This window comes from Podarcis cretensis (genome assembly GCF_951804945.1).
Source record: "Podarcis cretensis genome assembly, chromosome: 2".
Taxonomy (NCBI): Eukaryota; Metazoa; Chordata; class Lepidosauria; order Squamata; family Lacertidae; genus Podarcis; species Podarcis cretensis.
Genome location: NC_137171.1, coordinates 80,523,390 through 80,549,799, shown reverse-complemented (window position 1 = coordinate 80,549,799; position 26,410 = coordinate 80,523,390). Strand labels below are relative to the sequence as shown.

At 44.0% G+C, this 26,410-nt stretch overlaps 1 protein-coding gene across 1 annotated transcript in view; it reads right to left on the bottom strand.

The window, feature by feature from the left end:
* FBLN2 (fibulin 2) overlaps positions 1 to 26,410 on the bottom strand; it is a 127,484-nt gene that overhangs the window by 49,692 nt on the left and 51,382 nt on the right. Inside the window, 3 exon segments of the mRNA XM_079964961.1 lie at positions 1,399 to 1,585; positions 8,655 to 8,784; positions 11,265 to 11,376. Of these exon segments, the coding sequence (XP_079821087.1) occupies positions 1,399 to 1,585; positions 8,655 to 8,784; positions 11,265 to 11,376 (429 nt within the window).

The window sequence follows — 26,410 nt, the reverse complement described above, 5'->3', positions numbered from 1 at the left end:
AAGGCCTGCAAAAATAAATAGATCTGGAAGTGATTCCTGAATGAAAATAGCAGGGAGACAACAGGAAGTTCCACAGAGGATGCCACCACTGTAAAGGCCTTGCGTTACATTCACCAGGGGATCCACAACCAGCACCAGCACTCCCACTACAGAACTCAAAACTTTGTTTGGCTGGTACTAGGGCAAGCTTGTTCAGGACTGTGCATAGTACTGACAACTTGAAATGGTATTATTGTGAAACATATTTTAGTTTCTGCATGTAGCCAGAACCCACATTTGCCAGGGGCGAAGCAACTCACCCCTCAGTCCTCACCTCCCAGGAAATTCGAATAAACCCCAATCTGAGTTCATTGCTAAGATTTTTGTCCAAGTGGTTGTTTTGTGCCCTTTCATCTGCTGCAGGAAGTAAGATTCCTTGGATGTGAATTTTGTATTTTGTCTAGAGGTTCCCTTGGCAACTCTTGCAACAATTTATTTTATCTTATTTCAACATTCATAGACCGCTGATTATCTACGTTTTTCTGGGCATTTATCAAGCAATAGGATTATCACTTGGTAACATTATTTCTCATGTATATGTGTAGTAATTGCATTGTAAGAAACGTCTGCTGGTATTAGCTAATCTTTGATAGCCATTTCCCACTCAAACAATGTAGTTTGATAACTGAAATTCCCATACCATATCGTAAGTATGGTTGCATCTGAGTATATTGGGAATATATTTCATAGTGTCTTGTTTCATAATGGTAGCTGAATGAATCTTGTTTCAATATGTGTTTATTTTGTTGATGGTGTTTGTTTAATATTAAAGGCTGCTGATCGAGAAAGCAGGGGGAGGCAGACAGACAACAGACAGATCCTAAGTTATGCTTTTGGTATGGGATGGGAAAATACCAGGAAATACAAAGTATAATGTTATTGAAGCACACATTCCAAATACCTCTGTAGTAGTTGTAAAATTATGTCCCATAGCACCTATATATTGATATGGTTTATGAAAACTTTGATTCCAGAAATGTACTACTGCAGCAAGGAGATTTCATGTCCTTCAATATGTGTGGATAGCATAAACTCCATGCTAATAACCTCCATCTCTGTAAGCTGGAAAAACAGGTATATATACATTGTCCTTAACAACCCCTTATAAAACCTGCTTGGCCTCATGGTAAAATGTGGCACTTCTCACAAATACTGCAACAAGCAATAAACAGAAGAGACAGGAGCAGAACCAAGCATTGTGCAGAGGCAAGTAATTGCTATTGCAGTTGAGAGTCACGTAAATTTCTTGGAAATGGTTTGCCTAGAGAATGCAAGTAACCTCCAGCTTGATGGTTTTTACGGAGTGTGAAGAAGATGCCTCACATCTCTGCTTCCTGTAGCTAACAATGCAGCACTTACGTTTCTCTGGTGTCACTGTTGGCAGTGGTTCAGGGTGCCTCTTTAGCTCTGGAGGGATGAGGTGGTCTTCTCCTTCGCAGCAGGAAAGCATTACATGGCTGCAAGGGTAGCCAAGATTGGGGTTGGACTCGCAGCTTTGACCTTCACTTTTCACTCGTAGGCCCAACACACAGCAATCGCAGCATTGCTGCAAGAGAAAGGGACCGTTAGCATGGCAACTGTGGCGGTGTCACCAAATAACCACTATATATTATTCTTATTTACTAATTTATATATCACTTGTATGCCAAAATGGCTCCTATCGTGATGATCATCACTGGTGGGCAGGAACGTGAGAGGAATTCAGTTCAATTCATATTGAAAGTGAACCTACTAACTTCCCCCAATAATACATAAACTGAAGCATGGCCATCCTAAGAAATGCGCACTTCCTAGTGCTTTTATTTCCAGTCGGAGTGTGCCAGAGTGCAGTCCCGGCACCTCTCAGGTGGGCACCATTGCTGGCTGGCACTCTCCCCCCACCTCACTTCTTCCTTTTCTGAGAAGTCCAAAACAAACAATGCATGTCAAAATGGAAGCTGGCCAGTGTGCGCAAGTCTACACTTTTTTAAGATCTATGACTCCATCCGCCTTCTAGCTGCAGGTGGGGCCAGTTGACATTTTCTTCAATCTGTCTCCCTTGTAGTGGCAGCAGGCTTTAAGCTTTCCAGCTAGGCCTCTACCATTGCACATGAGGCATCTAATCATAGCCTGCATTTTACTTAGGCTTATATTTTTGATCAGGGTCTGTATTTTAAAAAGAGCTTAAAGATTTTCAAATGTTTCATGCCAGGCAGAAGACCAGCTGCCTAAGTACTTTGGCAAGATGTTTATCCTCCTGGACAAGGGGGCCCCCTGATTTATAGCAGAAAACAATTCTCAAAGTCGTAAAAAGGGAATTACAGGCTGAGAGCCAAGGTTACACTGACCCTACATATTACAGAATATAAAAAAGGCTGAGAAAACATAATTAAGAGTTGGTAAATAGTAAAATAGTAAATAGGGACACAGGTGGCGCTGTGGGTTAAAGCCTCAGTGCCTAGGACTTGCCTATTGAAAGGTCGGCGGTTTGAATCCCTGCGGCGGGGTGCGCTCCCGCTGCTCGGTCCCAGCGCCTGCCAACCTAGCAGTTCGAAAGCACCTCCGGGTGCAAGTAGATAAATAGGGACCGCTTACCAGCGGGAAGGTAAACGGCGTTTCCGTGTGTGGCTCTGGCTCGCCAGATGCAGCTTTGTCACGCTGGCCACGTGACCCAGAAGTGTCTCCGGACAGCGCTGGCCCCTGGCCTCTTAAGTGAGATGGGCGCACAACCCCAGAGTCTGTCAAGACTGGCCCGTACGGGCAGGGGTACCTTTACCTTTACCTTTAAATAGTAAAATAAAACCATGTGCCTCCCATTAAACTTGAGCCATATTTTCCTAAGGTTGAAAGGCCAAGAGCAAATGGAAAAGCAGCTGGCTGGAGAAGGGAGGTGTAAACAGAAGAAGAGGTTTTTTCCTATTTTTATTTTGAGGCTGTAAACCTTCCTTTTTTACTTTGAGGTTTATTCTTCTAAAAAGCTATCTATGATAATGTATGAAATATATTAGCTTAAATGTAATTATGCAAAGGATTTAGAAACCAAGAAATGTTAAATCCTTATGCTAGATTCTTATTTCATATAGTTGGAAGAGACCACAGGGGCCATAAGCCCAGCCCCCCTTGCCAAGCAGGAAACATCATTAGAGCACACATATGGTTGTCAGGCCTTTGTTTAAAGACCTCCAAAAGAAGGAGATCTTTCAATGTTGATGTGAACTCAAGATCCTTGACATCTGTTTAAGATAAAAATTTAAAACTATTAAATCATCTGTTTTGGAGGGCAATAGGGCAAGGAGGGCAAGAGGTGAGCTGGTAATTAAGGTTTCTTGTTGAGACAAATGTAAGATATATGACTACTTATTTGTCATTTATAGATAGAAGAATATATAGCTTTTTGTTTCCCATAAAAGGCAAAAAGGAAATGGGTGTATCTTTTGTGATTGGTTCTAGCAAACAGCCAATAGGAATTTCAACCAGGCTGATTGGACAGAGGCAGCCACAGGAGGAGCAAGGGGGCTGGATTAAGGAAATATAAGTGCTGGCCATAATGGCAGGAGGCCAGGCCAGAGCTTGGTAACCATATACCACTGTGCCTCTCATTTATTTGTCTGACAAATAAATTATTATTTTAATTTCTCTATTGCTGCGTTGAATATTTCATTCCAGCTAAGCGTTAACCACAAGCAGGGTGCTACACACACACACGCTTGCACGAGGGCCCTTATGAGCATAGCTGTCAACTTAGAAAATAAGGGATCAGCAGCCTCGAAAATAAGGGATCAGCAGCCTCATCTGTCCCAGGGACAGTCTACAGGATTATCTAACAATCCGGGATAGCAGCGGGAAGCAGCAGAAATGGCGCTGGAATAAGGGAATTTCCCGCAAAAAAAGGGAAGGTTGACAGCTATGCTTCTGAGCTGCCCTAGCCATCAGCCCGAATCTAAGAAAATTAGGGAGGAAGGGGTGCATTTGTTTCACCTGCACCAGAATCAGGGGCACTGGAATCTGTGCAGGACTGCCCTGAGTCACCCAGTGACTAACTGTAACAAATTCATGGGATATTTAATATATCAGGCTCATGTGTGAACCAGCTTTTCAATACAGCTGCACAAGACCTATTGTGCTTAGGCTTCAGCAGCTAAAATGGCATCTTTATGGTGGACTTCATCATTCTGCAAATCCTTGTTTTCAACGCAAAAGTTTCAGGATCATATATCAGATCTCCTCCCCCCCCCCCATATGTTTCTTTATGATTTGTGACAAAAATCACATTAACGAACACAACAGTCGATCCGTACCTACTAGTAAATGTTGCAATCACCCACAACAAGAAGTTTCAAAGCTGAAAATTCAAGTATAATAGACCTGTTCTTTCTTACTGAGAAACTTAATTTATCGCAGCAGGTAATTATAATTACCCCTACGGCATCCAATTTATGATTCCATTTTCAAACTGTTAAATCAAGCCACAACAAACAATAAAACTGCACATAATTTCCCAACAAACAAAAACAACTAAAAAGAGCTGCATTTTCCACCCCACAGCTCTTTCTTTCCTAGGTGCAATACAGAGAAGACAACTGAAAGAGACATTTTAATGTGTTTTTATATTAATTTAATGCTGCAACAAAGTGCTCATGTGTATTTTGATGCCAAAATACCTCCCCCTATTCCTTCATTGGCAGACTGGCTGATTGACAGTGTAAGCAGCCAGTCACAAGAAATGTATTATTTTAATCTCAGACCCATTTCTCTCTGGGCCTCATAATGTCTGCAGCAAAATTGCCCCCATTGCATATTAGGAAAGTGGTGAAGGGGATAGTGCTCTTGAGTTCAAAGAGGAAATAGCACCAAAGGCTGGGCATCTTCACAACTGCCCTGCAGAGCTCATACCCATTTTCTGAAAATTTCACTGGTTGCTGTTTTGATTACAGGCTGCTTTCAAGGTATTGATTTTTAACTTTAAAGCTGCAACCCTATAAGAATTTGCCTGGTAATAAATAAATCAGGTGCAAACTAATAAGAATTCATTTTCCAGGTAAAGTAACCCTCTCTAATTACAAGCCTGACTTGTCAGGCACAATGGAACTTTGGCGTTGCCTTCTCCCCACTGTGGTGTTTCCTTGCTATTGCCCATCACTCTTCCCTGGCGTTATGGTATTATGGCAGGCTTAGAGACAGTATTTTTGCTTTTAACAGATGCTTGTCTGAAGCATTTTTTTAAAATCTGGATTGCCTTGGAGCCATGAAGCACTTCAGAGGTGCTTCAACACATACTGCCTTGAAGATATCTCAGTTCACCTTTGGCAAGCCCTAAACCTTTCAAAAGCAATCTTCTTCAGCTTGGGATTTAGAATTTATCTGAATCTGATGCACACCTCTAATATATATGTCTCCATGGAGCAAAGGTGATGTTTTATCAAACTTCTGAGATAAAATTAACCTCTACCTGAAACATAGCAGGACCTGCACTGTGAGTTTGCTCCCTAGAGAAACTGACCAGACCCTTCCCACTGTGGTTTTTGTGAGATCCGTCCGGATGGCTTTATTCCACTGGGGTGTCTAAGAAGTAGGGCTACTTACTTTGACTTCTTAAGAAGACAGGATTGGTTCATTTGTGCTTAAGAAGATGGAATATTGTTAACATCTTGCATCTGTGTTGTTCTTATGAACTGATTTTATAATGTTTTGCATTGCTGATGTTTTATTTTTCTTATAAGCTGCTACTTTGAGGACCCTAGTAGTCAAAATATAGTAAACAAATTCAAATGTACATAAATACATTTTATATTCCTCCTAGAGTCTTCCGTAGACTAGAGAGTCATTGTGGACTCAACTTGGAATCCTTAATGAGCAGAGTGTCCTGCAGCATTTTTATGTTTTCCACGCCTGCTTTTATTCTTTTCTTCTAACTTCCTTCTTCTCTTACAGATGTCATCTTTATTGTATTTCCCTCCATCTGGGCTTGAGGTTTTATCTTGTCAGTGTGTTGGATGCTTTCATATTCATATCTCTGTAGCCTGCCACAGAATACTAAATGATGTTTAAGAGCATGAATGCTTTTAAACCAACATTAATTGGCTCAATAAAAGGAATCTGTTATTTTATTTCTTTTTTATAGGTACACTACCCTTAATCAAAGGAATGAGAAGCAGAATTACAGCATTGTACGAAGCTTATCAAGCACAATTAATTTCAGCGAACTGTAAGGCTGATTGGGTTGTCCCAGGAAAAAACAGAATGCCCTCAGGACTAAGTGTTACACCTGTCTTAGTGACATTCGCCACAACCCAATCCAGGAATACAGATATGATAATATGCCTCCCTTTCCCATTCATCTTGTTTGCTCATTCTTGCCATTACCCCACAGTGCACATTTGTAGTTGGGAAACCCAATCCCATTTTCTCTATGCCTCAGAAATATTCTTTGAAGTCTTATTATTAAATGTTCTTTTGAAGGCATCTTCCTTGAACCATCAGCCAGTGAAGGCTGGCCCATTAGGGCAAATTAAGCCCTGGACTGCCAACATCAGCCTGCCCCCAGCTGGCCCCCAGGTGCCTGCCTTCTTAGTGACAACCAGCCCCAGTGCTGGCCCTGGCCCTCAACTTCCTCCTTCTCCTTAGTCTGACAGAGTTGTAGAGTTGGAAGGGACCACAAGGGCCATCAACCTGAAGGAGCGTCTCCACCCCCATCGTTCAGCACCGGATGCTGAGGTCCAGCACCGAGGGCCTTCTGGCGGTTCCCTCCATGCGAGAAGTGAGGTTACAGGGAACCAGGCAGAGGGCCTTCTCAGTTGTGGTGCCCGCCCTGTGGAACGCCCTCCCATCAGATGTCAAGAAAATTAAAAACTATCTGACTTTTAGAAGACATCTCAAGGCAGCCCTGTTTACGGAAGTTTTTAATGTTTGATGTTTTATCTTGTTTTTAATATTCTGTTGGGAGCTGCCCAGAGTGGCTGAGGAAACCCAGCCAGGTGGGCAGGGTATAAATATTAAATTATTATTATTATTATTATTATTATTATTATTATTATTATTACTACTACTACTACTACTACTACTACTGCAGTACAGGAATCTTTTGCTCAACGTGTGGCTAGAACCCACAACCCTGAGATTAAGAATCTCATGCTCTACTGACTGAGCTATCATCTCAATGCCACACTTGTTGAACAAAGCAAGCAGAAGGATGGGGACAAGCGATGTCATTGGCTTTACTTGTCATTGGCTCTGGCTCCAGCTCCTCCACCCCCAGTCTCAACGGGCACTAGCCACCACTCCCAAAGCAGGAGGCTGAATGCTAGCAAACACAGCATGCATTTCCTATTTCAAACAGCTCACAATTCAACATTATTTAATAGGTGATCAGGTGTAGTTGCACCAGTAATACCACCCTGACTTACAATGCTGCTTGCAATGCAATTGGGTGCATCTCTTCTCATAAGCAAGTCCCATCAAACCTTTTTATGGGACTTGCTCCCAGGTAAGCATGCATGAAATCACAGCCCCATTCTCTGAAATAATGAACATGGAACAAGACTTCACTGCACAAAGAAGTAATTCCCGAAATTTGGGGGCGTCCTTGACAAGCAGTTCTCCCTGTTCACTCACTAGGAATTTTATGGCAACTGGGCTTTACAGTTTATATCATAGCAACATCCATTGCAGATAAATGATCCATAACACAAATCTCAGCATAGCATTTTAACTCATTTTCAGAAATAATCAAATACTGTAATAATGTCCTGAAAATTAGATTATTCAGTAGGAATAATAAGCCTCACCAACCAATTAACCCCTGTGTTGCACCAAGAATGACCTTACATTTTTCATACTAACAGAAGTTATTCGTAAGACACTTTGATATCACAAGACTTGGCAGGATTAATGCATTTCCTGCTGAGGCAATGGGAAATTACACTCGGGAGTATCAAACAACTTTGTAAATGGTGATCAATGTTTAATGAATTCTGAAACCTTCAGTTTGGCTACAATCTGGAAGAAAGGACATAATAAACAAGGAGTCAGATCCTAAGCAGGCAGAAACTGGCAAGGCTCCATTGTATGGGAAACAATGAGGTGAAGGAAGCTGTGCAAAATTTTTTTGCCAGGGCAAATCCCCCTCCCCCCCTAATTTAGCATCTGCATCGATCTTTATGAGCTAAAGTTTCTGGAGTCAAACATTTCTTCTTCTAAGTCAAGTGTTCTGTTCAACTGCTCAGTTCAGCTTCAATCCAGTAAGTGGCTAAGCAAGGAGGGGGAGGGGGCTGATGTAATCTACTTCCCTATCTATAATATGATTTTTAAAAAGCAAGTAACATGCTGTTAAGTATAATACTGGAGATAGACTTCTTAAGCTATGCACTAATGAAATTCTTATCTATTAGATATATGGAAAAGCAAATTAAAATGAAGGGCCTGAAATTCAAGATTGTGCATCTGGCTGAAGCAGAGAAATAAATATGAGCAGTCAAAATGCTTAGCTAAGTGAAATTTTCATTCCTGGTCCATGATGCTTTGCAATTAAGGAGAGAGAGAGAGAGAGAGAACACAAATGCCAAACCCTTAAAAGTGCCAAAGCTTAACCTGATTTGAATTAGTAATGGTGCCACAAAGGTTTCAGCATTGTGCCTTGCCTTATAAAACGATCCTCCGCAGGTCTCACTTTCATCCGGGCCACACAATTCACCTTCTCTGGCAGCAATCATGCCAGCAATGCAGCTGTTTTCCTTTAAATACGAGACACAACACTGCTTCTGAGCAATTCTACAACAAATAAAACACATGTTGCTCTCAAAAGGCAGGTTTCTACTTGCAAATGCCATTATTCAGTAAGAACTGACACCACTGGACACACCAAAGGGATGTTCTGCATGTTTCCTTTGCCTTTCATTGGCAGCACTATTTTGCAACTCAAAATGCTGAATCAAGAGGTCAACAGGGGCAAAGGTGTGTGTGTGTGTAGGGGCAGTCCTGTGTTTGCCACAACAGGAAGGTTGTGCAATGATGTTAGTGGAGCTCTAGGTTCATGGCACTGTTGTCCTGCAGGGATCAATCCTGCAGGCTGCTTCGCCAGCATGTTTCCCACAGGAGTGCACTTCTCCACTCAATCTTGCTGGCTGCAAGGGGCTGCTTTGTGCTGGCAAGGCAGCACCCAGCAGGTTTAAACCATCTGCTTGCCAGCTGGTTCAGTGCTGACGACTTTAGTGGTTTGCTTCACCACACCCAGCAGGACCAAACCCGGAGATTCCCCCCGCCCCTCCAGCACTTTACATTTGGCTTGGGAATGCACTGGCAAGTAGTGCAACTGATGCAGTCTTGGTCTTGCATGATCCAACTGCCTAGAGTTGACCGTGATTTTAGCAACCATGATTCAGAAGCATCTAGGGGCCAAGTGGTGGGTCTCAAATTAGTTTCTCCATGTCCTTAAAATGCATCCATAACAACATGACTATTAGTACTGTCCATCTCAGGTGGGGGCAGTTTCTGCAAGATGCCCAGCAATCCACTGGATGCTTACTTGTAAGTCCCTGTTCTGAAATCCTGGAGAGTTCTGTTCTAGATGGACCAACAAGTCTGATTTAATATAAGGCACTTTCCTATGGTCCCTATGCAGGAACATACATTCCAGGTCTTGATCAACATAGAAATGTTGTATATTGCAGGGTGCCAACTTGAATAAAATATTGGGGGGGCAGATAAGCCATGCCCCAGCGTAATAGATCACATGACACAGTGCACACACACTATTTGAGTGGCAATGCTCATCAACCTTGGGGAGGACCAGCCCCCTCAAATATTTTATTCAGGGGGCCAAAGGGGGCTCCTATGTTATATTATCCTGCCAGAGACAAGCATTACCATTCCATCCATGGCAAACATGGATTCAGTCATTCTCATTATTGATATTGGCTCAGTATACATATATCCAGTCCACACCTTCCATTAGCTCAGGCCATGAGAAGAGGCGGGATTGTGCAGTTGCTATAAAAGCATAAAATGAGGTGGTTTGACACACTCCTCTTTGTATAAATACATACCAAATATCATGCTTCTATCACCAAGTACACTGTTTCCTCCTCACTAAGCTCCTGTACTCCACCAATATCAGATCTACTTTGGTTATTTGTAAACTTGCTATAGAAAGTTGCAGTGAAATGAATATAATCCTTTGAGCAGGAGTTCAGTCTGATATTTACATATGGAATGAGAAGAAGACCCATTAATTAAATTCTAAATCCCTTTGTAAGGAGCTCATTTACTTAAAATTTGATCTTTATTTATTTAGTTTCCATTTGTGCTAGACATTTCCCCCCACAAATGAGAGAGAAACTGGCTCACATTTTCTTAATTGCAGTATTCCGGCTATTTTAGACCAAGGGTCTTGGTTCCTTTATGTAACTATAATAGTGCACTTCTTAGCAAATGGGTCATATCAAATTCTGTGAGATTACGCTGGGGAAACAGACTTACTAAAGGCCGAGATTCAGGTGGCAGTGACGAAAAGTAAGCATCCCATTAACTCAGTTCCATATGCACAGTCCTTTGCATAGTGCACTTTATGTGTGCCGTTTATGAGAAACAGACTTTTGCACTTAGCACAGATTCTCAGCAGGGAGCTTGATTTTTATCAGGCAAAATTAAAGGCCTTATTCATCTTATTCATCTATAGCATTAAAAAAATCAATGTATGATCTGCGATAAGCCAAAATAATTGTTCTCCTGTAATTGAAGGAATGTGCATATTAAAAGGTTCAAGTTCATTAAGCCTCTTTATTTTGGGAGAGAAATGTTCCTTCTATATATGTCAGGCCGTCTTGCCACACTTCAGTAAGTTTATGCAGCATGTGCGCAGATGGGCTTATCCATATCTTTCTTCTGCACTTTCCAGGCATGGTCCACAATTTAAAGCTCTGTGACTGGGTGCACCCCTCCAGAGCTATCCTGGTGAAAACTAGCTCTTTATAGCTCAATCAGAACAAACGTCAATCTGCAGAAAACCTGAATTGATGTTTGGTCTGATTTAAGTTTTAAAGAACGGGTTTTTGTGAGAAAAGCTTGGGGCCAAAAAAGAGAGAAAAGGCACGCTTGGGCATGGAGTGTAAAAGCATGGAGCTCTGGGTGGAAAGAGCAGGGCAAATGGTAAGAGTGGATAATCCCTGTATGTGTGTAACATGGATCATATGTCAGATTATAAAATGCAGGCTGCTTGTGCTTTTTTAGCTTCTTAACTTTAGTTTACATACCTGCAGATATCGCCATCAGCTCCACTTACAGGGATTTCTGTGCATTCATTGTTGTCAATAGCCCACTGTTGTCCAGCAGCACAGCAAGTTTCAATTAAATCTTTTGTTGAACCTGAAAAATAGCAGATATACAACTATATAAAATATAACAACTATAAAAAATTTGGGAAAACAGATTTTTGTATGCTAGGATGAGTTCTGCAACCTGGTCTCCTGATTTTGTACAAAGGGACACACCTGGGTATAGGTCTGTGAAAATTCCATTGTGCAGAAGCTTACAATTATAGCACAGTCATACCTTGGAAGTTGAATGGAATCCGTTCTGGAAGTCTGTCCGATTTCCAAAACATTCGGAAACCAAAGCACGGCTTCCGATTGGCTGCAGGAAGCTCCTGCAGCCAATCGGAAGCCGCGGAAGCCCCGTCGGACGTTCAGCTTCCAAAAATAGTTCACAGACCAGAACAGTCACTTCTGGGTTTGCAGCATTCGGGACCCAAAACGTTTGAGAACTAAGCTGTTTGAAAACCAAGGTACAACTGTACTGCTTCTTACACTTCTGTCTACTTAGAAGTAAGCCCAACTGAGTCCAATGGGAGTTACTGCCAGGTAAGTGTGCATGGGATTGCAGCCTTCAGGCTTCTCTTGGACAGCTGTTAACAACATATAACATATGAACAGCTTCATCCACCATGTCTTCCATCCTATACAGTGAGCTCATTATCTTAATAATTGATCCTTATATAGCCAAATGACACTTTCCACAGACAAGGTAGATGTATTAGCAGGCTTAGGGGAATACCAAGGTTTTCAGAAGTACCAAAACGTTAAGGGGATTAAAAAAATATGCCCAAAATAGCCCTATGGGGACTGAGCATACTCCGTGGTCACAGAATGCTGGCTGATTGTTGGAAGGGAGAGAAATGGAAAGCAAGGGGGGTGGAATGGAGTATCCTGTAAAGGGGCATGGATGTCTGCCACACCTTACTGCAACATTTTTTATACAGGTACCACTTGCATTTTCAGTTCTGCAATGCATTTTTTCTTCAAGGTGGTTTCACAACACATCCTAGCAAGTATTAGTTAAGATCAGTTAACCAGATTTTACTGCTCGAAAAGAAGCCTGCTTCCCAAGAGCCCCTTCCAGCTTTTGAGGGCACAGGAATCCATGCAACACCATTGCTTCGAATACTATTCGGTATAATTGGAGAGCCAAGGTTGCATAGAAGGAGCTTTCTCTGTGGCTCCTACCACACCAGAGCAGGAGAAACACAATCATGAAAATGAACTGTGGTGTGACTTCGACTCTCCAAGATGAAAGAATGATGAGGAGCAGCTTCCACACCACTAAAACCAATGCCAGAAGGGACCAAAACTCAAATACGCATTGGAAACTTAAATTCCAGAATTTGGTATTTTATCTTTCCTAGCGGCCATATGGATTATTTTCTTTTTGTTGTGTCAGTCACAAAATACATGTTTGATTGTGGTGTTTCTACATAAAACCAATTTTGATTAATCTTCCATATTGTTGATGGCAGAAGCAACAACGTAGCTTACAAGAGGAATAACTATCTAGCAAGGATTTAACAACTGTTACTGGTTTTGATCAATATTCATGTGAGTAATATTGCATTAAAAGGCCATGTCTTTTATTGAATTATCATTAGTCAAGTATTGACAATATTCAGTGAAGAACAGACTCCTCAGGGACTTAAGGCCTCCAAGAAAAAGAAGCTGAACTTTGCTTGTCGAGAGACCCTTAGTGCTCAGGTTCAGTACAGAAGGTCAATGGGATGACTCCAAAATGAGTGGTATGTGGCCAGTAGCTTTAGGCATACTCAATTACCAGCCCAATTTACAAGACAGATGCAGCTGGCAAACCATTTAAGGATCCAGTGCTGTCAGCAAACAAAGCATATGACAGACAGGCTGAACACTATCCGCTTTCATTGGTCATGTATTTTTAAACTCTCACAGGTAATAGCTTGTTCCGCAAGCTAAAAGAAAGAAAACCAGTTTCTTCAGTTGTCCACAGTGCAGCTTCTGGAAACAATTGGATGTTACCTCAGGGTTGGGGGCAGGGGCAGAATGATGTTCATAGCCCAGGCAAGCAGAATAAGCATGCTTCCCATACTGTAGGATTTCAGGAATAGGGTTAGTAGATCCAAGGAATGGTGTCTGTCTAAGCATACACACTGGGGTGAGGCCAGGTGTCAGTTCATCATCATTGTCATCATTTATACCCCTCCCATCTGGCTGGGTTTCCCCAGCCACTCTGGGCAGCTCCCAACAGAATATTAAAAACATGATAAAACATCAAACATTAAGAAGGATAACAACAGGAAGATTTAAAGAAGGAACTATTGGAAACTCAAGGCAGTAGAAACATAAGATGATTAGAACCCCACTGAACTTGAAGCATGGGAAGCCCCAACAAAAAATTATAATTTGGCAGAATATTTGGACTATATGATACGTATTTGTATAATCTGGAATACTTAATGTGATTTGATTGGATTCTTAAAATGGAAAATGTAATAAAAATTATTTTTTTAAAAAAAACAAAACATTAAGAACTTCCCTAAACCAGGCTGCCTTCAGATGTCTTCTAAAAGTCAGATAGTTGTTTATTTCCTTGACATCTAGTGAAAGGGTGTTTCACAGGGTGGGCGCCGCTACCATGAAGGCCCTCTGCCTGGTTCCCTGTAACCTCACTTCTCAAGGTGAGGGAACCACCAGAAGGCCCTCAGAGCTGGACCTCAGTGTCCAGGCTGAACAATGGGGGTGGAGATGCTCCTTCAGGTATACTGGGCCGAGGCTGTTTAGGGCTTTCAGGGTCAGCACCAACACTTTGAATTGTGCTCAGAAATGTACTGGGAACCAACCCTGATGTCTCCCAGGCTGGGGACTGGGAAGGATAAACGCCCAATGCCTGAGCCAAGGTCTCCCTACATCTGAAACTTAATAAAGTTGTGGCCAATTTTAATCCCCTAGCACGTTGTCTTGAGTCATTATTTCGCTCGGGGGTCACCTGGGGTTGGGAGGACTTCGCCTGTCAATGCAACTATTGTTCTTTGGGGGCAATATGGTATTTTTTTCAGCCTCTTATCTCAAGTGTAGGTTGCAAGCACAAAGGCAATTACAGAAAATGTTTGGTCCTACATGGCCTTTGAACTTTTTTCTGCAGGAATATCCAAAAGAGACTCACAGATCAGCTATCATAGTGAAAATAATGAAAGAGTAAAAATACTTGTTGATGTTGGAACCATATATATATATGGTTTAAACATCTTTGCTTGATTTGGCTGGGCAGTGTTTGCAAATGAAGTGGCCAGATGAATTCTGATTTCACACAAATTACAGATAATTTGTGGTAATATGAACTTTTGCAGGAAGGTTTGAAGTTCAGGAGGAATTTTTTGTAGGAAACTTATAAATCTCAGTGTCAGAAACAGCATCTAAATTACAGGAAATTTCTCATTTGCTAGTACATATTGTGAAAATATAAAACTGCAGCCCTTCTACCACCACAGTGTGTATTTGGTATTGGAATTAGAGAAAGACCTGTGCTGTGGAACATGTATTCTATAAGGAATAATCTAGCAGACACCAGATGATTCAGTCAAACTTGGAGGTGGATTACTGGGTCCTTGCCTCAAGAATCCTACAACTTCAAGCTGGCCTCAGATGCAGTCTAAGGAAGAGCACTACGCAGGAGACCAGAGTTAGAGGATTCATCACTTGGCTGTTCCCCAAACCCAGGAATTCAGACTTCAATCAAAGAATTAAATTCTCCAGTTTCTCATCATCTTCTTGCCCTCCCTCCTTCGTAAGCTCTAACAAGTAGCAGAGAACATGATGATAATGGAAGCTGCCTACTTACCACGTTAATTGCTCAGCTAAGCTCAGACCCTTACCAAAGCTAATTCCATTGCTCCTGGGAGTTAACACAAGGGGTCAAGTTGCCCCCCCCCCCAAAGTGAGGGGGCCCTGCACACAGCTCACATGTGTGACATCACATTTTCTGAAGGCTGAGCGCTCTGGAGCAGCCAGCCTCTGAAACTGTGCTGCACTGAGCTCCACACTTGGCCTCCTCTGCTCCCTCCGCATTGAGGAGGCCCAGCCTGCTTTCAACAAAAATTAAGGGGGCCAAAGACACCTCCAAACCCCTAGAGTTGGCGCACCTGCTAGGGGCTATCCCAGATCCTGCCCTGCTTGCAGTGGCCTGCATCCTTTTTGGAACAGATGTCTAGATCACATTAGTGTCTAGATCAGTTTTTAGTAGCCTCTCCTGAAATATACGGACTACTAATACAGATCTACTTTCAACAACAACAACAACAACAATTTATTATTTGTACCCCGCCCATCTGGCTGGGTTTCCCCAGCCACTCTGTGTGGCTTCCACAAAGACCAAAAATACACTAAGATATCACACATTAAAAACTTCCCTGAACAGGGCTGCCTTAAGATGTCTTCTGGATGTCAGGTAGTTGTTTATCTCTTTGATATCTGATGGGAGGGTGTTCCACAGGGCGGGCGCCACTACCAAGAAGGCCCTCTGCCTGGTTCCCTGGTTCCTTTTCTATCTAGACAAAAAACTCCAAGGACAGTAAGACAGTTGCATTAGTGAACGGAGGCTGTTAGTATCCTTGCCAACTCATAGTTTTTATCTGTATTATGTCTCATGTCAGCCTCCATGCAATCAAATGGAGGTTCTGAAACAGAATCAGGTAAAGTGGATTTCACCTACATACTGTATACATACACGCACAGAGACACACACTTTCAGGCATTTGAAACTAAATATTTATATGCAGAACCAAGAAACTAAAATTATCAGGTTCTGGCAATTTATGTGATTATGAACCTGTCTTAGTCCTGGAATTTTTCTAAATATAGGTAAAGGTAAAGGTACCCCTGCCCGTACGGGCCAGTCTTGACAGACTCTGGGGTTGTGCGCCCATCTCACTTAAGAGGCCAGGGGCCAGCGCTGTCCAGAGACACTTCCAGGTCACGTGGCCAGCGTGACATCGCTGCTCTGGTGAGCCAGAGCTGCACACGGAAACGCCGTTTACCTTCCCGCTGGTAAGCGGTCCCTATTTATCTACTTGCACCCGGAGGTGCTTTCGAACTGCTAGGTTGGCAGGCGCTGGGACCGAGCAGCGGGAGCGCACCCCGCCGCAGGGATTCGAACCGCCGACCTTTCGATCGGCAAGTCCTAGGTGCTGAGGCTTTAACCCACAGCGCCACCTGCGTCCCTTTTTCTAAATATACTGTACCTATATTTATATACTGTATCTGATTTCAGTGGATCAGCTTTGTGTATCACTTAGTCAAATACCACCCAGAATAATTACAATGTTTCTAACATGAATTGGAATGACGGTAACACAAACTTGTTCCTCAGTATTGCATTAGTGCATATATATCCACACACAAACAGACATACATACTGTGGTTGATATGACAAAGATGGTCAAAACACAAGAATAAAACAATATTGAAACACTAATAACAATACCATCATTCCACTGAACCCACTGTGAATACGGAATAATTATTTGATTTCAAATAATAATAGATTGAATTGTGAAGGAAACTATATTGTGTGGAAAGTGTAATAATGGACATTAGGTGGCTGTTTCTGGGTGGAGTCAAGAGTTTCCCATTACTATCCATTTTTCTTTATTAGTGACAATAAAGTTCTTGTCTAGCTTCTTGCCTTGTGTGTCCTCTAAGGCTTGCATAACAGAGGTATACAAGTTCATTGCCTTAAACCAGGGGTCAGCAAACTTTTTCAGCAGGGGGCCAGTCCACTGGCCCTCAGACCTTGTGGGAGGCCCGACTATATATTTTTTTTTTTTTTGGGGGGGGGGGGAGAACGAATTCCTATGCCCCACAAATAACCCAGAGATGCATTTTAAATAAAAGCACACATTTTACTCATGTAAAAACACGCTGATTCCTGGTCCGTCCGCGGGCCGGATTTAGAAGGCGATTGGGCCAGATCAGGTCCCTGGGCTTTAGTTTGCCTACCCATGCCTTAAACTGTAAGGACAGCATTGTGAACAGTGTCTCATATTTCTGAATCACATAACTTGCATTACTAAGACAGGCAAGTAATTTCTCTGTCCTGAGAGCACCTCTGCTTACGTATACAAAATTATCTATAAGATATCTTATATAGAGAAATGGTTTGTTTTTAAATTTATTTTTCCTTCTAAAGCTATTGCCATATCTGCTTCCAAAGTCATGCTTTCATAAATTGCTTGTTCATTTTTAATTTTTTTTAAATTTGCGTCTTTGATATGATTCCAATAATGCTCTCTTTGTTCATAGCTTACACTTTGCTGCATAAATGTTCTTTGGCTTGATTTCTCAGGTTAAAAATCCAGTTAGTCTGAAAAAAAGACAACTAAAAAAAGCAGATAAATAGAGCTATCTCCTCACCCCATGAGCATATGCACATAACCATAAGCCTGAATGATTTGGTTGACTTTGCTCCTAATGCAAATGAACAGGCAAGTTAATATTCCCTCTGGCCAGAGTGTAGGATAATCCTCCTACTTTGAACTTTGAACCATCTGAGACAGAGGTCAACTAATTTAGCATGCTTAATCTATAACGTTTCCATGAAAGCATAATTTATTAGCTCCGGGTTTTCATGGGGAAAAGGTAAAGGCTCTCTTTTGATACTCAAAGATCCTTCAGACTTGAAAGTTCTATTCAAATAAATTACATCCTGTCTTCATGATCAGTGCCTCAACTTGGTAGCTTAATGCATCCATTACTACTTCACACAATACTAACAGTGGTGCCAGGAAAATAAGAGGCCCTTCTCTTGGTTCCACCATCCTCAAAGGCACGCTTGATGGGGATGTGGGAGAGGATCTTCTTGGTGGCTGCTCTCAGACTTTGGAACTCCCTCCCTAGAGATGTTAGATTGGCTCACTCCTTGTTGTCCTTCCACTGCAGATGAATACTTTTTTATTCCAGCAGGCTTTTTGGATCTGACTGTTTTGAATAAGGAGGCTGGCTGGCGAAAAAGTGAAATCTGGTGTCAGGGAACTGCCATTGGAGCCAAGGGTGGTGGTAAGGCTCCCCAATGACGCTGGAGAGGGAACCAGCAAGGAGAGAGGGAGAGCTTCCGCTGGGGAAGGAAATAGACGTGACGCCAGGGAGGAAGGGGAGGCTGAGGGAGCTTCGGAGGGAAGGCTCCGGGACTGTTCCAGCGAGACCAGCGGGGAGAGCACAGGACCTCCCCTTGGGACGCCCACTCTGCGCAGAAAGCTTCCACGCAGGGAAGCTAGGCGGCGACTTGGTGTCAAAGAACTTTTATGTTGGAGGAAATTCAGGAAACGCCCACTGACGGATTCTGCCAGTGATTGAGACAGTCATGGAATACTGACTGTCCAGTCAGGGGAAAGTTTTAACCAAACTACTCAGCTTGGAGCAGTTTGCGCCTTACGCACAAGCAACCCCAACCCCATTACATCTGGACACAAAAGTTGTTGAGCTTTCTTTGGTCAAAGGTGTGTGTGTGTGTGTGTGTGTGTGTGTTTGCAAAATCTCAAAAAACAAAAAACCCCACAACCAATGAAGTTTTTGAGCTATTTTTAAGGATATTCACCAAAATCCACACATCCAACATGAGTTGCGATATGGTCGGATTTTCCCAAACATTAAAGCATTTTCTGCCCAGGGTGATGTTTCCAATGGCCGAATCCCAGCTATGTCTGGGAAATTCTGGATGGATGGCTGCCCTAATACAGTTGGTCTCTAAGGTGATACTGGACAATATATTGACTGCGTCAGACCAACATGGCTACCTACCTGAACACAGAGTATATCTATGATTGAGCAGTGCTTACACACTCTGTAGAGAAAAACGAGGGCAGATGGGGCTCGTCAACCTGGGAGAAGGAAACTCTGATCCTAAACTCACACTACCTTGCACCTATGCTCATTCATGAGAAAGGCTTCAGGATTAAACCCCAAGGAAAAAAATCCTTACCTGTCCTGCTCTGCGTGACATCTTCTGGAGAAGAAAAGGCTAAGGAGTAAATGGTACATAAATCTGGAGTGCTGGCCCTAAGAAAGTTGGGTGGCTCCTTGTACGCCTCCTTCTCTCAACACCTGCAGCCAAGCTGGTGCCAAATGTATTGCTCTGCTTTCCTTTGGAACACAACAGCGAGACCAAGAGTGGGGTCTTATTGTCTGGGCAACCCAGGACCTCCATACACACTACTCAAAAGCCTGTGACTCAGAGAGGTCACTTCAGTGCAGTTAATGCAGCAAAAAACAACATTGGAGGCAGCAGTTATGAGTTAGCTGTCTCTGCAGCCAACAGATGGCATCCATTGGCTGCAGGCTTCTGTTGTTCGCATCCATCTGTCTCGAGAGATAGTGGAATGTGCCTCAAGGGGTGAAATCAAAATGTGTACTTTTATAATATTTTGTTTTAAGTTATCTGTTGTTGCTTCTTTTTTGTACACCATCCAGGGCTGCCACCTCCTGCCACCTTTATCTCCCCAGAATGCCTTAGGGCATCAGTGTAGATGAACAAGCAGAGCATGTGAAGGGATATGGCAGAAAGTGTAGCATCTTTTCTTGCTGCCTTGAAAATAGCAAAGGTGTGGGCAGGATCTGTGGGTTGCAATTTGGGCGCCCTATCTCAGCTGTCATGATCTGCACTGATGAGAGCCAGAGCCAAAGGCAAGATAATGTGGTGTTGTGAGTCGAGCATTTGCTTTTGAATCCCAAACACCTCAAAAGCCCAGTTCCTTCTAGATAAGAGAGGTTTTGACAGGGTGTTTGGCCAGAGGCCACTGGCTATTAATAGGAAGGAAATGCTTCAAATTCTCAATAGACATGAAGATGTCAAAACCTCTTTTTGGGGGTGGGGGGAGGGACACAAGCTCAAAAGCTTAGGACAGACATCTACCAGTCTGTAGAACCATCTTTACAATTACAGATGATGGTGTATGCTTACTATGTTCTGGGCCAAATAAACATAACATTTACAAAAGGTCAAGCACCGTTGCTCCTTATGGCTTCCTACTTTTGTCGCTTTATTAGCTGTCATAATCAGAGCTTGCAGAAGAATGTCAGCAATTAAGATTGTGGTCCAAGGTATTTCCTGGATTAAGGAAAAAGTTGATAGTCCAAAGCTATGCCTTGATCCATTAAACTTGGCCCGCTCTGAAGTCCCTAGGAAATATCTGCACTTGGAGCTATAATTGCTGTTAAAATTCACTGTGAGAGAGGTGGTCGAGAGAGATGGGATTAGTCAACATTCCCCTGCCTCCCAATATTGAAATACTTTTGTATGTGTTTGTAAGAAGACTGGGAAATATCATCTGAAATGACTGTCTGCTTATGTTATGAGCAAGTCGAGGAAATCACCAGGAACTATCAGAACCATAGTCATAAATGTTATCTTTATATTCAGTCATGAACTTTGCATGATTGTGCACGAAAAACTGACTTTTCCAGTTTTAATCACCTAAGCCTGATAGCTTCTGCGCCACTCTTTGACGTGATTTTCGGAAGGTTTCTTATCCAGGAGCACCTCCATCTTGCCCCCAGTGTTCATGTGATTGTCCCCCACCCACAAAAAACTAGAGGAGGGAACATGATTTCTGTTTTCCAACCCCCAAATGGTAAAGTCTGTTATTGCAGCAGAACCACTCCACCTATCTTTCAGGCTTCATCCCCAGAGGAGAGACCATAGGAGCCAACTCCTAGGGGCCATGGGGGCTTCACCCCCCCAATAAAGCATTTGTGGGGGCTGAACCCCCAAAGTTGATGGGCACTGCCATTCAAATGGTGTGTGTGTACCGCGTCATGTGATTGATTATGCTGGGTGGGGCATACCTGGGCCCCCACAATAATTTATTCAAATTGGCACCCCAGGAGAGACAACTACACCTGCCATCTGCATCTAATTCTAGCAGGTTTTTTTGTTTTGTTTTTCAGAAGAGAAGAGAGAGCTCAGATTGAACAATTTGAATCAGAATGACATAAAGTGGGTTGCAAACAGAAGGGGCTGCTTCCAAATTTTACAAAGGTGAATCTTGTGGTCACTTCCATGCCAGAACTCCTCCCTCCTGATCTCTAGAGCTAAAATTCTAGAGCACCCAGTTTGGGGGCTATCTTCAGAGGCCTAACACCATCGCTTCCCTCTTCTCTGGGGCACAAGGGAGCCTGAGCTGCCCCATAAGTCCATGCAGGTCACCAGATCATCTAGCCTGAAGCCATCTGCATTCATAGCATGTATCATACCCACAAAGTTATTTCACCATTGCAATTTCACCACAACCAATTATAATGCATGATGAAGTCACCATAAAACCACAGTTACTTTATTTCATGTGACTTGGCCAAGATATTCTTTTAATGCACCAAATCTCTTGTATTATTTTAAAAATTATCTTGAAGTGGTTTACTCACACTTAAGAGGGGATGCAGGAATTTTAAAGGGGGAAAGTTTGTTTTTGGACATATTTAAAACCCACATGACCTGAAAGTGTTGCTGTGCAATGCCAGGTCAATGATGAATAAAACCACTGCCATCCACGACCTGATTGTGGATGGAGGATTTGACCTGGCATGTGTGACAGAGACCTGGTTGGATGAGGCAGATGGGCCTGTCCTTGCCGCTGCTTGCCCACCAGGTTTCTCTTACGCACAGCAACCCAGGTCATGTGGGCGGGGAGGGGGGGTTGCAGCGATTTTTAGGAAGTCATTAGTCTGCACCAGGCGTCCTATTGGGAAGACCCAGTTTTCTGAGTGCATGTTCTGGAAGTTGGGCAATAGGGGCAGTACAGGATTCCTACTGGTGTACCGACCTCCCCGCTGCACCAAGGATTCCCTGCCCGAGCTGCTTCAGGTCGTGGCGGATATACTCCTGGAGACACCTAGCTTGGTTGTCCTGGGGGATTTTAACATCCATGCCGACACGACCTTACAAGGGGCAGCTCGGGACTTCGTGGAAAGCATGGCCTCCATGGGGCTGTCCCTGAATAAGTCTGGCCCAACTCATAGCCATGGACATGCCTTAGACTTGGTGTTTACCTCTACGGATGTTGGTGATCTGACATTAACTAAAAGCGAAACAAAAGAAGTGCCATGGTCAGATCACTACCTGGTGCAACTGGACTTCTCCGCAACCCTTCCCCTCCGCAGGGAGGTGGGACCGATTCGGATGGTCCGCCCCCGCCACTTAATGGATCCAATTGGCTTCCAGAGAGTGGTAGGGGATGCTTTATCCCAAGTTGATGGCCTTACAGCTGATTCCCTGGTGGCACGCTGGAATGTGGAGTTAACCAGGGCTATTGACTGTCTGGCTCCGAAGCGCCCTCTCCGATTGCATGGAGCCCGGACAGCCCCGTGGTTCTCCCCGGAGCTGAGGGTGATGAAACAATCGTTGAGACGGCTAGAGCGCCGGTGGCGGAAAACTCATTCTGAATCAGACCGGACACGGGCTAGAGCTCAACGTCGAGCCTACCAAGTGGCAATGGCGACGGCGAAGAGGGCCTTCTTCGCCGCCTCCATTGCATCTGCAGAAAACAGCAGCAGGAGACTTTTTCAGGTGGTTCGCAGTTTATCGGAACCACCTGTACCACCGGGGCCTGGTAGGGACTCCAAGATCTCCTGCAATGCTTTTGCAAAGTTTTTTGCAGATAAAATCGCTCAGATTCAGAAGGAAGTAGACTCCACAGTGGGAGCAGGGCCAGGGCGGGAGAGTGCTAGAGTTCTGTCTGGTCCTGTTATATGGGATCAATTCCAATCTGTTACCTCCGAGGATGTGGACAGGCTGCTTGGACGAGTGAAACCGACCACCTGTCTTCTTGATCCTTGCCCATCCTGGCTGATAAAAGCGAGCCGGGAAGGGCTGGGCGATGGGCTTTGCGGGGTGGTGAATGCTTCCCTCTGTGAGGGAGCCTTCCCAGACCCGCTGAAAGAGGCGGTCATTAAACCGCTTCTTAAAAAAACATCTTTAGACCCGGCCAATTTGGCCAACTATCGCCCAGTCTCAAATCTTCCATTCTTGGGCAAGGTGATTGAGCGGGTGGTTGCTGAACAACTCCAAGCACGCCTGGAGGAAACGGACCATTTGGATCCCTTCCAATCGGGATTCAGGCCTCACCATGGGACTGAAACTGCCTTGGTCGCGCTGGTTGATGATCTCCGGCGGGCTAGGGACAAAGGTGAGAGCTGTTTCCTAGTTCTGCTGGATCTCTCAGCGGCCTTTGACACCATCGACCATAACATCCTTCTGGACCGTCTAGAGGGGCTGGGAGCTGGGGGCACTGTTATACAGTGGTTCCGCTCCTTCCTCCTGGGCCGTGTTCAGAAAGTGGTGGTGGGGGATGAGTGTTCAGACCCGTGGGCCCTCACTTGTGGGGTACCTCAGGGTTCCGTCCTCTCCCCCATGCTTTTTAACATCTATATGAAGCCGCTGGGAGAGATCATCAGGGGGTTTGGACTGGGTGTTCATCAGTATGCAGATGACACCCAGCTCTACCTCTCCTTTAAATCAGAACCAGTGAAGGCGGTGAAGGTCCTGTGTGAGTGCCTGGAGGCGGTTGGAGGTTGGATGGCGGCTAACAGATTGAGGTTGAATCCTGACAAGACAGAAGTACTGTTTTTGGGGGACAGGAGGCGGGCAGGTGTGGAGGATTCCCTGGTCCTGAATGGGGTAACTGTGCCCCTGAAGGACCAGGTGCGCAGCCTGGGAGTCATTTTGGACTCACAGCTGTCCATGGAGGCGCAGGTTAACTCTGTGTCCAGGGCAGCTGTCTACCAGCTCCACCTGGTACGCAGGCTAAGACCCTACCTTCCCGCGGACTGTCTCGCCAGAGTGGTGCATGCTCTGGTTATCTCACGCTTGGACTACTGCAACGCGCTCTACGTGGGGCTACCTTTGAAGGTGACCCGGAAACTGCAATTAATCCAGAATGCGGCAGCTAGACTGGTGACTGGGAGTGGCCGCCGGGACCACATAACACCGGTTCTGAGAGATCTGCACTGGCTCCCAGTACGTTTCCGAGCACGATTCAAAGTGTTGGTGCTGACCTTTAAAGCCCTAAACGGCCTCGGTCCTGTATACCTGAAGGAGCATCTCCACCCCCATCGTTCAGCCCGGACACTGAGATCCAGCGCCGAGGGCCTTCTGGCGGTTCCCTCATTGCGAGAAGTGAGGCTACAGGGAACCAGGCAGAGGGCCTTCTCGGTAGTGGCGCCCGACCTGTGGAACGCCCTCCCATCAGATGTCAAAGAGATAAAGAATTACCTGACATTCAGAAGACATCTTAAGGCAGCCCTGTTCAGGGAAGTTTTTAATATGTAATGCTGTATTGTTTTTAACACTGATTGGGAGCCGCCCAGAGTGGCTGGGGAAACTCAGCCAGATGGGCGGGGTATAAATAATAAATTATTATTATTATTATTATTATTATTATGTGGGATATAGCAAAGATGTCTGGCTAAGTCATAAATATGTTTTCTTCCAAAATAACGACTACTTTCCCTACAGTACACTTTGCAAAAATAAATTGGAATCGCTCCATATATGTAATTTGCAGTTCAAGAACACATCCCTAAAAATACCCAGTGTATATGCTGTGATTTCATACCAAAACCCTCCACCAAATGAGGTACTAGACATAGAATCTCAGCTTTTGAAAGTTTTTTTCATACTTATGACTGCAAAGATACAAATTGTGTAGGCAATGCCTGGTAAAATATAATCATCCAGGGGAGCTGTCGGATAAATTGTGCAAAATAGTAACATTTCTGGCATGCAACATCTTGCCTCCAATGCACCGATTCTAACATTGTTTACATTTCGGGAGCAGGGCCACCACAACACACAGTGTGACATGATGCTCAGTAGCAGACCTCAAGTCATTAAAATAAAATAAATTGGTGCTGCATAAGTACTTCCCCCTACAAAATAGTAATTTCCACATCATTAAAAACTAATGCATTCTCAGAATGATTATTTCATGCCCTCTTTAGACACTGCTGGAAGGATTAAAAAGTGGACAGTAAAGGACACAATCAAATCACAATCAAGGACCCATTAAGTCCTATTGATTTCAATGGGAGTGATGGAGATGCTCAGTGCTGCAATTCTATACCCATGGGATAGCTAAGGTGGCACATTTCAGTTGCTTTGGACTACAACTCCCAACATCCCCATTCAGCAAGGCCATTGGTCAGCACTGATGGGAGTTGTAGCTAAGCAACCTTTAGAAGGCACCATGTTGGCGACCCCTGCTGTAACCAATTACCTGTGAGTCCAATGAGTTCAATGGCAGTTACTTCTGAGTAGATATGGATATGACTGCACTGTTATTATCCATTAGGAAGTATTGGGAATTAAATGTTCTCGACTTTGGCTGGGTCATGTCCCAAATATTTGCAGTGGGATATATGGTCCTTGCCTTCATTTTTTAGAAAAGGATTGCCCCCAACCATAGCTGTCAACTTTCAGATTTGAAAATAAGGGATCAGCAGCCTCAAAAATAAGGGATCAGCAGCCTCACCTGTCCCGGGGACAGTCTATGGGATATCTAACAATCCAGGATAGTAGCGGGAAGCAGCGGGAAACAGTGCTGGAATAAGGGAATTTCCTGCAAAAAAAGGGAAGGTTGACAGCTATGCCCCCAACCAGTAAGCGGATTGTGTCCAAAGGCATTGGGGGAGGGGGGATTGATGAGGAACCACACTAAGAAATGTTTATGTTCCAGCTCTACACATCAAGAACTAAAAACATGTGGAGGGATAACTGACGGCAACGACTTACATATACAGTGGTGCCTCGCAAGACGAAATTAATTCGTTCCGCAAGTTTTTTCTTCTTGCGAGTTTTTCGTCTTGGGAAGCACGGTTTCCCATGGAATGCATTGAAAATCAATTAATGCGTTCCTATGGAGACCGCTTGCCAGGCTGGCGGTGCGGAGAAGGGCTTTTCTCCCCACCGCAAGCCTTCAGGACAGGTACGGGAACAGAGGGGAAGGCGCGCAGCGCTTCTCCTCTGTTCCCGGGGCTTGCGGTGGGAGGAGGGTTTTTCCTCCCCACGCCAACATTCAGAACAGCATTCTGAAAGTTGGCGGTGGGAAGGAAAACCCTCC